Below are 11,914 nucleotides of genomic sequence, written 5' to 3' on the forward strand. Positions count from 1 at the left end.
CACAAAAGCAATCCAGTTTAAAGTGGCCTTGTCTGCAGCGTATTTTCCACAAACAAACTGGAAGGTGAGGTTAGGAGAATTAGGAGGTTTCGAGACTTAGGCAGTGCTATCATAAGATCTAAAGCTCTCTCATTTCTGAACAGTGAGATTTTTCCATGGTATTGGCCCTTTAAATGAACTCATTAGAAGTAAAGACAATCCTAGCATCTTTCCACATAAACAGCTTCCACAGTGCAGCCTTACCATATCCCAAACCCTAACCCAACCCTAATCTAAACCCTAACCCTAACCCAACCCTAATCTAACCCTAACCTAACCCTAACCCAACCCTAATCTAACTCTAACCCTAACCTAACCCTAACCCAACCCTAATCTAACCGTAATCTGACCCTAACTCAACCCTAATCTAACCCTAACCCAACCCTAATCTAACCCTAATCTAGCCCTAACCCAACCCTAATCTAACCATAACCCAACCCTAATCTAACCCTAACTCAACCCTAATCTAACCCTAACTCAACCCTAATCTAACTCTAACCCTAACCCAACCCTAATCTAACTCTAACCCTAACCTAACCCTAACTCAACCCTAACCTAACCCTAATCTAACCCTAACTCAACCCTAATCTAACCCTAACCCAACCCTAATCTAACCCTAATCTAGCCCTAACCCAACCCTAATCTAACCATAACTCAACCCTAATCTAACCCTAACTCAACCCTAATCTAACCATAACTCAACCCTAATCTAACCCTAACTCAACCCTAATCTAACCCTAACCCTAATCTAACCCTAACTCAACCCTAATCTAACCCTAACCCTAACCTAACTCTAACCCAACCCTAATCTAACTCTAACCATAACCCAACCCTAATCTAACTCTAACCTAACCCTAATCATACCACAACCCCAACCTAAACCTAATCATACCACAACCCCAACCTAAACCTAATCATACCACAACCCCAACCTAAACCTAACCCAACCATAACCCTAACTCAGCCCTAACCATATCCCTTACTTAACCCTAACCCAACCCTAACCATAACCCTAACCTTACCCCAACCTAACCCAACCCTAACCATAACCCTAACCTTACCCCAACCTAACCCAACCCTAACCTTACCCCAACCTAACCCAACCCTAACCATAACCCTAACCTTACCCCAACCTAACCCAACCCTAACCTTACCCCAACCTAACCCCAACCTAACCCAACCCTAACCTTACCCCAACCTAACCCAACCCTAACCATAACCCTAACCTTACCCCAACCTAACCCAACCCTAACCATAACCCTAACCTTACCCCAACCTAACCCAACCCTAACCATAACCCTAACCTTACCCCAACCTAACCCAACCCTAACCATAACCCTAACCTTACCCCAACCTAACCCAACCCTAACCATAACCCTAACCTTACCCCAACCTAACCCAACCCTAACCTTACCCCAACCTAACCCCAACCATACCCCAACCTAACCCAACCCTAACCATACCCCAACCTAACCCAACCCTAACCCTAACCCTAACTCAGCCCTAACCTGTCCGGGTAGTTCACGGTACAGTCTGGAGAGCAGAGACTCGGACTCTCTGAAATCAGCGTTTGGGCTGTTTGGAGAGAAGGCAGTGCCTTCAGAGCCCAGTACCTGCGCTCAGGTTTGCAGTTCGGGATAAAAACTGCTATTCTTTTCAACAGTGGACCAACCTGACAGCCTCGTTCACACGCTTAGTCCCTCTGAGACTCCCAGCGAGAGCGAGACTGAGCAGAGGCGCCTTCAGCGGTCTGGCTGCGTTTCCACCAAAACAGCGCTGAGAGACTTTATTTATCCCGAGAGGAAACATTCAACACCTTCACACACACACACACACTCTCACACACACACACACACACACTCACACACACACACACACACACACACTGAGAAATACACACGCGCGTTCAGGGAGGAGAGCAAGTTTACGCGTCCTCCAGAAACAGCGAGGGGAAGTTTAAAGCCGCTGAGCTAACCCTGCCCTGCTGAGGCTGGAGAGACACGGGGAACACTGAAGAACTCGCCAACCTTGGACTCCTTGCGAGACGGGGCCGAGCAATGACAGAGAGAAAACGGAGAGTGAGATCCACACCAGGGCCATCCTCACTTCGCCGCCCGGCTGGTACGATCCAGAGTGTGGGACAGTGGAAGCGCCCCGCCGCGGTCGCGTCTTCTAGCTCCGGCAGAAATCAGAGCGCTCTCCGAACATCATGGGTTCAGGGATGGTCCGGGGGGTCTGGAGGGAGTGGAGCCGGTCGGTGTGAGTAGAGTCCGAGTGAGAGAGTCCGGGGTGTGTGTGAGCCGCTCGAAAACTTCCCCGACCGAGAGCACGTCTCACAGGTACAAATAAACAGCTAAATAAACAAACACAAAACAAACACCACACAGCGAAGGATTCACGCCAAAACACACGACCCCCAGCCTGTGCTGATTACAGCGGGGAAAGTGCGGCGGTTCTCACGCGGCGCTGTTTTAAAGTTGGGGACTGAGAGGACGCCCCCTCCTGCCGTTCACTACAGAGACAGCCTGAGGAGGAGCGGCACCGCGGCGACGGTTAAATAGCTACGGACCTGCTAGCCTTCATGCTAATGTCGACGGCGGTGGGTTTGTACCGTCAGCTCTGAGCCCTCAGTTCGTTTGTTTATGAGCAATTGTTGTGATTTGTTTGGGGAAATGGACACAAATGGTTTTAAATGTGTGTAAATAAACGTTTTGCTAAATTACTGAGTGTTTATCATAAATCACTACGAACATTTGGAATACCGCACACTAACTCGCCAACCGTTACTATAGGCTGCGTCCCAAACCACACACAAACTGCATACTACAATATTATTACGTTAGTTATAGGTCATGTCCCAATCCACATTTCAAACCGCATACTACACTCTTATTGTTAGATACAGGCTGTGTCCCAAAACGCATTCCTTACTACACCTTTACCATGTTAGCTTTAGGATATGTCCCAATCCACATACCACAACTTTACTATGCTATAGGCTGTGTCCCAAACCCCAAACACGCCAAACTGTATACTACACTATTAATATGTTAGCTATAGGATATGTCCCAATCCACGTACTACAACTGTTACTATAGGCTGCGTCCCAAACCACACACAAACCGCATACTACACTAATACCATGCTAGCTTTAAACTGTGTCCCAAATCGCATACTACACTATTAATGCTGGCTATTGGATATGTCCCAATCCACATACCACAATTTTACTATGCTAAAGGCTGCGTCCCAAACCACACACAAACTGCATACTACACTATTATTATGTTAGTTATAGGTCATGTCCCAATCCACATTCTATAACTGTTACTAGTTGTAGTAACTATTTTACAATTGTTACTTTAGGCTGTGTCCCAAACCACACACTACACTATTATTGTTGGCTATAGGATATATCCCAAACCACATACCGCAACTTCACTATGATATAGGCTGTGTCCCAAACCCCAACCACGCCAAACTGTATACTACACTATTACTATGTTAGCTATAGGATATGTCCCAATCCACGTACTACAACTGTTACTATAGGCTGCGTCCCAAACCACACACAAACCGCATACTACACTAATACCATGCTAGCTTTAAACTGTGTCCCAAATCGCATACTACACTATTAATGCTGGCTATTGGATATGTCCCAATCCACATACCACAATTTTACTATGCTAAAGGCTGTGTCCCAAACCACACACAAACTGCATACTACACTATTACTGTACTAGCTAGAAACTCTACTACACTCTTATTGTTAGATACAGGCTGCGTCCCAAAACACATACCTTACTACACTTTTACCATGTTAGCTACAGGATATGTCCCAATCCACATACCACAACTTTACTATGCTAAAGGCTGCGTCCCAAACCACACACAAATTGCATACTACACTTTATGTTAGTTACAGATATATAGGACATGTCCCAATCCACATACCACAATTTTACTATACTAAAGGCTGCGTCCCAAACCATACACAAACTACATACTACACTATTATTATGTTAGTTATAGGTCATGTCCCAATCCAAATTTTACAATCGTTACTATAGGCTGCGTCCCAAACCACACACAAACTGCAGCCTATACTATAACTGTACTAGCTAGAAACTGTGTCCCAACCCGCACACTACACTATTATTGCTTGCTATTTGATATGTTTCAAACCGCACACCACAACTTCACTATGCTATAGGCTGTGTACCAAAACACACACAAATTGCATACTACACTAAAACTATGCTATCCATAGTCTGCGTCCCAATCCGCACACTACAACTGTTCCTATGTTATAGGCTGCGTCCCAAAACACATAACTCACTACCCTATTACTATGTAAGCAATATGGATGTCCAAAACGGCATACCACAGCTTCACTGTGCTATAGGCTGTGTCCCAAAACACAAACTACACTGTTACTATAGACTGCAACTGTATATTACACTATTATTAAACTATCTATATTCTGTGCCCCAATCCGCACGCTACAACTGTTAGTATAGGGACTAGGCTGCGTCCCAAACCACACACATACACACGCATACTACAATGTTCCTATGTTAGCTATAAACTGTGTCCCAAACCGCATATTACACTATTATTGTTAGCTTTAGGATATGCCCCAAACCGCATACCACAACATCTGTGTCCCAATCCACAAACTACACTGTTACTACAGACTGCAACCGCATATTACACTATTATTCTATTAAGCTAGCTATAGCCTGCGTCCCAATCCGCACACTACAACTGTTACTATGCTAATGGATGTGTCCCAAATTGAATACTACCAAACTACATTGTTTGTCAAAAAAAGTACACCCCCAATAAAAGTAATACCTACTACATCCTTTAAAAAGGGGTTTCTTTAGTCAAGGCAGTAATTAGATATGAAGCCTTTAAATGCCTGTTTAAAATGTTCTTAGATTGATTTAATCGTCCTTCTTTATAATGAATATATAGTTCATTATAGAAGTATATGTTTCTTTGAAGGAAATAAAAACGGAATGCAGATTTGGGACACAGCCACGCTGTACTGATGAATGCACTACTGTTATTGCTACTATTTTGACCCACAGTTTTATAAGACAGTAAGTGGTTTTGCACACAGCCCTTTAAAAGAAAACCTGTAGTTTACAGGGCAACCCTTCCTAGACAATGTGCATAGAGGTGGGCTCAGATCTCAGCTCTAGGCCCAGGCATGCTGTATATTCAAATCTCACTTAAATGTCTGCAACTCTGGCAAGGCACTAGAAGATATAGATGTCTAATGATCAGTTTGCCTTTCTTGAGCTATCCAGTGCTCTGGCACGGATCAGGTACACAGACCAAGGGAGCAATGCTGCCACCTGGTGCTGGTCATGGAACTCCAGTTTCATGAGATTTCCCTGATTAAAACACACCTGACTTAACCCCTCTGTTATTGTCGGGTTTATGGCTGTTATGTGTCTAGTCATAAAACTGTGCTGGACAACAGTTTTCCAGAACCAGAACTGAAAAACCAAGCCACCGTGGGAATGGGGATGGTCATCACAGTACTGACACACCAAGGGGTCTAGAAATACTGGTGCTAAGCCCATTTGCGATATAGGATAATGACAGGCATCACAGCACAACCTTTAAATACAATGTTAACTGAATTAGACTGTTGGTGAAACATAATAATCATAATGCTGCATTTTAACATTTGACACACTGCCAATGTTCATCCACATTGCTCTTTTGTATAAGCAACATATAAAACATATATTTTTTAGATGTTTTATTACAGTACAACGCATCACACAATGGAAATACACACAGATTTTTTTTTCAGCCCTCAAGACGACGACAACTCCACCTCCTCCTCCTCCTTCTTCTCCTGTGGTAAAATTGTATCAATTTTCATGCGTAAGCCCTCGCTGGTCTTGCTGCTGATGATGGCTCTTTCGATCAGGGGACCTGAAGAAGACAATTATAAATCACGAATATATTTATGAATATACATTGTATGAATTATATATCATAGTATGTTAATAAACAGTCAAAATTTGTACTTTATGTGGAACACCCTCTACTGCACGTTTTCTGAACACCAAGCTGCTGTACTTCTACTACACTGCACACTTTGCTTTCAAAGACGTGGTCTGCCTCCCACATCTGAACCTACTGCACTCTTCCTTGTATATATACAGACACACTTATTACTTTTTTACTATAGTGACTTAGTTAACTTCGCTTAGCTAGCACAGGAATTACCCTGTCTCCATGCCCCCACTGACTAACTGAACCAAGCAAATCAAATGAAAAATTAGCCAACTGTGTACAAAGCCACTTCTATTCATTTAACAGTTATAGTACAGTGGCCGACCCCCAACACTAGTGTGAGTGAGACCAGCACACGCACCCTCCGACATGTGCACAGCCAGCCACACCTCATCTGCTGCTGATGCAACGTCACCAGGCAACCAACACGCCTGGAGGGAAGCGCTGTATACCCAGCTCTGACACACCGGCTACCAGACGCCAGTGACGGCCAGCGCCACACTAGAGTGATGGGAGGACCCTCAGCTGCCGATGGCTGGCAGCGTAATCGAGATACAAACCAGCGGCCCTCTGATCACAGTGAAAGCGCCTCCAAGTGGACTTCTTTTAAGTGAGCCCAGGTCTGAAGGATGTGTGCTTTACTCACACTTTACTCATGAAACTTTACAGACACACTATGCAGCAAAGTTTGGCTTTGAGTTATCTCAATAACAAGGAGCTGCACTCACCAAATTCTGCTGGTTTGTGGGATGCGACATCTTGAACGATGGCCCGCATGTTTTCTAGGATGTGTTCCTTTGGCATATCCAGCTGTTCAAAAATAATGTTGCAAAAAGGAAAGTTCGACAAAAGGCTCTATTACAATTTTGTAGGTCAGTTAAAAAAATTCAAGCCAAACATTTTCTAATTAATTTACAGCACTGCATTTTTGTGACCACAAGGGTTTCAGTCCAAAAATAGCACTTATTCCACTGACGACCTTCTGACAGACTTCTGCATAAATCATCTATTGACCTGTGTGTAGTTTTAAAGCCTAATACTGTACAACTGCATTGAACTTTACCACTGCGACTTGTGTGCTGATGTAGGAGTCTCCCTCTACCATGTACTCGTGACCATTCTTAAACAGTTCCAGCATTTTGGGAATGTTCACACCAACTGACCCTAAAACAACAACAAGAAAAAAAAAATCAATGTATTAAAATGAAAAACTAAGTACTCGGCCATAATTTCGCATCCACAACTTTTCTGCAGTGGAAATACTGACCTCTAGAGCTCTTGGGGAATTTCTTCCTCAGATGGTTTTTCAATGGCACGAGTTTTTGGACGATGTCTGGAACAGCCAGGTAAACGTCTGCTGTGATTTCATCTTCTAAAATCTATAGTCAATATGGATTGTGGAAAATAAAAGTTATAAACAGACACTAATTGATCATATATAATATATGAACATAAAATAATGTATGTTATTTTATCACTAAAAAACAATATAAAAACAGTATAATGGCAGCTGGACTTATAAACAGCTATATGTTTGAGCAATAATAATTAATAATAATTATAATCTTTCTTAATGGAGAGGTTACAGCATTAAAAGTGGCCAACTGCTTTGCAAAATACTATCATTACCGTTATGTGCTTTACAAAAACAACTTGCGGAGGGAAGGGGGGCACACCACAGCTGTACTGATACTGTAGCAGCTAACAAGTTCTACAACACAGTTATATGGTTCAACGTGGTTCAACATGGTGTTTTGTCATACCTTCTCCACAAGCTCGACTCCTCCTACTATAGCTGCCCCGCACTCCGTGGCTTGTCTGGCTTGTTCTGGATTCTAGAAAAGCCATCATATCATCAGTACCATCAATTTAATGTAGATGTCGTAGCATTGCGCGGCTTGCTGTGTTTTACAATCACTGAACACAGAGAAAGACACTCACCTCTGTGAAAAATACAATTTTGTTGATTTCCTTTTTGAAAGGATGTGGTAAATAGACAGTGCTAACAAAAGGGTTGATTTTTTTCTGAAACATAAGAAGGAAAAAGAAGCAGTGTTAAGATTTTAACAGGTATTACACTGACAAAAAAACCCACACTGGAATTATACGGCTATGCGTCTATTTGCAATATACCTCGCAATGTGTGAAATCTAGGTATATCTTGATTCATCAAAGCATTCACAGAAGTTCAACAGGAATGTAGGAGAATAGGTCCAAAAAAAGCAGAGCTTGTAAGGCTTGGCAAGATCACTATTCCCAAAATATATTTACATTTTTCAAAATGGATTATAACCACCCCTGGTCTGGAATAAACTCAGCCCCTTCATTCATGTTCTGTTCTTCAGGCTAACAAACTAACTCTCCAGACTAATGCAAAACATTATTCTTTAAAAACGCAACTAAATGAATTCAGCTTGTTAAAACGATCAACAAATGATCACAAAATAAAGGAAAGTTTCACCTTTTTCTCTAGTTGCATGTTCAGTTGCAGGCCAATGTAAACAGGCTGTTGTTCCGGGGTGAAGTCCAACTTCTGAAAGCTCTTCAGCATATCAACAGCCACATCTGAATCATACACTTGTTTTGGATAGTACCTCACCATATACACATCATCTATCGGGACCCAGGCTGTGAGTCCATAGGGCTTATGTCGACCTGTGTCATCAATCCTCTCCTTTTGCTTCTGCTTCTGCTTTTTCTTCTTCTCCTCCTCATCTTTTGTGTCTTTTACTGTGTTTTTTTCGTGCTTTTGAGTTTTTTTAGCTGGTCTGCAGGAAGAAAATAAAATGTGTCACTATTCAGTATTGATATTTTTACCCCATTACTTCTAACCACATGAAATACTAAACCAGGCTTCTTAATAATCAAATGTTATCTACAGGACATACACATTAGATGTAGTGCTGTTAATGTTCATTACACTATGCATGTTTTCTGCTTATTAATATAAGCTTACACCTGTTTTATATCAATCAATGCCACCTATATTAACCTACTGAAAAGACACAGCTGTTTGAAAGTAATAATGGCTGTGAAAGTCTATGGGCCCTATTTTACACCCTGTATAAGGTGGCTCACGATGCTCATTGCTATCGTATACACCGCCAACAGTCTATTTTCACACCTTCCGCCGGCACTGCTTAAACAGCAACGGTGCTTGCAGATATATCTCTGCTGATGGTCGCGGTGGCCATAAGATTTGTCTAATTGTGTTCTGACCAACACACTGTGGTGATGGCCAAATTTCCCTCAAACAGCAAACATCTACCAGTTAAACCCAGCAAAAATTTCCATTACTAACACAGAAAGTAAAGTGCTTGTGGGTGTCCTATACTTCTAGAAGCAATGAACATGTTGTGGTAGGTGTGTTTATAGGCATTATTGCATTTCATAATCTCACTGAATACATTTACATACATGCAATAACACCACCCGAAGTTCATTCTTTAAGAAACTTGAACCAAGATGTTTACAAAAGCTGTATAAATGACTATCCATATAACTAGTCAATTTAGCGTACTGCTACATGCCCATCAATAGTCAAATTTTACAACATGAAACATTAATATCACACCTACGTTTATTAGCAGTCTTAGTCAGACACTCCATGAAAACCCCAGAGAACATTTCATTACTTCTTCTGAAACCTAGCCTTGGTGGAATTTTTGGGATCATTGTCCTGTTGGAAGGTCCAATGACACTCATGCTGAAAACAACACCCTGCCTAAAGGAAAGCATGACAGTGGCTCAGTGCTGCTCTGGGGCTGCTTTGCTTCTTGGAGGGAAAGACAGATTCAATTAAGTATCAGGAAATCCTAGCAGAACACGTCATGCCTTCTGTGGGGAAGCTGATGCTTGGCTGTCATTGGACCTTCCAACAAGACAAATAACCCAAACGTACCTGAAAGCTGAACAAGGCTTCAGAAGTAGTCCTGCAAGGTCCTGGAGTGGTTGACATAGTCACCTGACTTGAACCCCATAGATAATCTTTTGTGGAGACTGAGGAAGGCGGTTGCCGCACATAAACACAAGAATGATAGTAAGCTAGAGGCCAATGCTCATGAGGAATGGAAAGATTCCTCAGGAGCGCTGCCAGAAGCTGTTGTCTGGTTATGCATCACGTAGTAACAGCAAAAGAGTTGCTCAACTAAGTACTAAGGACACTTGGCATAGTGTCATAATGTCACAATGTTATGACGCTTGCCATAATGACTGCAGTAGTCATTAAAGTTGGCATTGTGTGTTTGGAATTTGGAGAAGGCACTTGTTCTATTAGTTTTGTTGAGATATTCAAATTGGTCTTGTTTGATTGGTTTATTGGAAACAGCTGAAAGTGTTGTTCATGAACTTAATTTGCAAGAAGTGACTGAAGAATTTCAATTATAATTAAACCGTGTGTTCCTACAAAAATACAGTGCAAAACTCACTTGGCTGCTGCAGCGTAGTTCCTTATCAAAGGAGGCCTAGGTGCATTGTGGGATGCAGATGAAACACATGGAGCGCTGGAGAGAAGGAGCTGTCTCTGGCATCCAGCTGCTACTGTAAGACAGACCAAAAAATAAAAATACAGTAATATTTGATGTGGCCTACTGTATCTAATGTCTGTACATATCTACAACCACTTTATTGGAAACACACTGTAACCCTGTTGACATTCACTTCATCAGCATTCATTATTGGTCAGTTTTTGATCAAAGGACCACTGTTGACCTGGCAGAATAAATATGCTTTCACGTTTCTCTTAAATGTAGTAAGATCATCGAGTGCCCTCATGTCGTCTGGAAGAGAGCTCCACATTATAGGACCAATGCAGCAAAATGGAGCCTCGACAATCTTTATTCGGACGTTGAAAACAAGACTAGTGTAAAAATGCTTATTATCTGACAGACGCACCTAACCTAGTCTCCAGTACTCACGCAGACTGGTGCTGATCATCTAGTCCTATAGGAACTGTTTTTATTGTTAGTTTCAGACCTGGTTCTTTTCTCATACACATTTTTTTCTTTGCTGATTTTAGTTTTCTTTAAGCCGTCGTTTCAATGCAACTGAACACTTTAATCCGAGGATGCTTTAGTCGACTCTCTTCACCTCTAATATAACAGGTCTGCTAAGAGCGCCGAATTGCTAACTGATGCTGCTAATGTGTTTAGTCCGCTAAACGAAGACAGAGACGTCTAATACACAAGCTACGATACACGACACAATCTGGTATTGTGCGTTTAAATGTCATTACGACATTTTTAGAAGACCTTGGACAATATATAAAGTCCAGAAAACTGACCTCTCAAAACGCTCCTCCAGGAGGCTGCCATATTTGCACACATTAGTTCGTTACCCTCCGTGTAGAAACACACAGTCTTACAACGTTCCGCCACACAGTTATTGTCAAGTATATGAAAATATTCATAAAACAGCGAAATGTATCAATATATTAATACATTTCACCCGAGTGCCCATTCGTATGTATGAACAGTTAATGTTTGTTTGTATATAAAAATCAAATGAAACAACATTTGCAGATTTGTGTAAGTTATTATTACGAGTAACTGAGAGAGACTAAATAAAATATATTTTTATGATGAATAAACTTTTATAACTATATCCATTTTAGTGGATGTTTCTCATTTTTCAGGGTTGATATGATTTTCAGTGCAGATGTCAAAACTGAAAATTCAGTTTTCAATATTATGATTTAATGGAGACACTAATACTAATACTACACCACACACTGTAGATATGGATTTTATATATGTGTTTTTCAAGTACTCCTGCACAAGAGAACAAACTACCTAACCCATGCTTGTAAAAATAAAAAACACTAATAAACATG

At 41.6% G+C, this 11,914-nt stretch overlaps 2 protein-coding genes across 3 annotated transcripts in view; both read right to left on the reverse strand.

Annotated features, from left to right (window-relative positions):
• fras1 (Fraser extracellular matrix complex subunit 1) overlaps positions 1–2,546 on the reverse strand; it is a 171,636-nt gene extending 169,090 nt beyond the window's left edge. The window contains exon 1 of the mRNA XM_072664529.1: positions 2,067–2,546. Within this exon, the coding sequence (XP_072520630.1) occupies positions 2,067–2,139 (73 nt within the window). The 5' untranslated portion in view covers positions 2,140–2,546. The remainder of the gene's footprint in view (positions 1–2,066) is intronic.
• A 3,260-nt stretch (positions 2,547–5,806) lies between these two features.
• mrpl1 (mitochondrial ribosomal protein L1) lies at positions 5,807–11,530 on the reverse strand. 2 transcript variants are annotated; one of them, XM_072664613.1, is made up of 9 exons: positions 11,366–11,530; positions 10,512–10,620; positions 8,546–8,852; positions 8,026–8,109; positions 7,848–7,919; positions 7,352–7,463; positions 7,148–7,248; positions 6,813–6,894; positions 5,807–6,000 (listed from the first exon to the last, which is right to left on the reverse strand). In XM_072664613.1, exons 1-9 carry the CDS (start codon positions 11,406–11,408, stop codon positions 5,879–5,881), a joined length of 1,032 nt encoding a protein of 343 aa, XP_072520714.1. In that variant the 5' UTR covers positions 11,409–11,530; the 3' UTR covers positions 5,807–5,878. The 2 variants fall into 2 exon arrangements, with proteins under 2 accessions (XP_072520714.1, XP_072520713.1); XM_072664612.1 differs by having other exon boundaries at positions 10,512–10,623; positions 11,366–11,529.
• Between the last annotated feature and the right edge of the window lie 384 nt (positions 11,531–11,914).

This window comes from Salminus brasiliensis, chromosome 20 (genome assembly GCF_030463535.1).
Source record: "Salminus brasiliensis chromosome 20, fSalBra1.hap2, whole genome shotgun sequence".
Taxonomy (NCBI): Eukaryota; Metazoa; Chordata; class Actinopteri; order Characiformes; family Bryconidae; genus Salminus; species Salminus brasiliensis.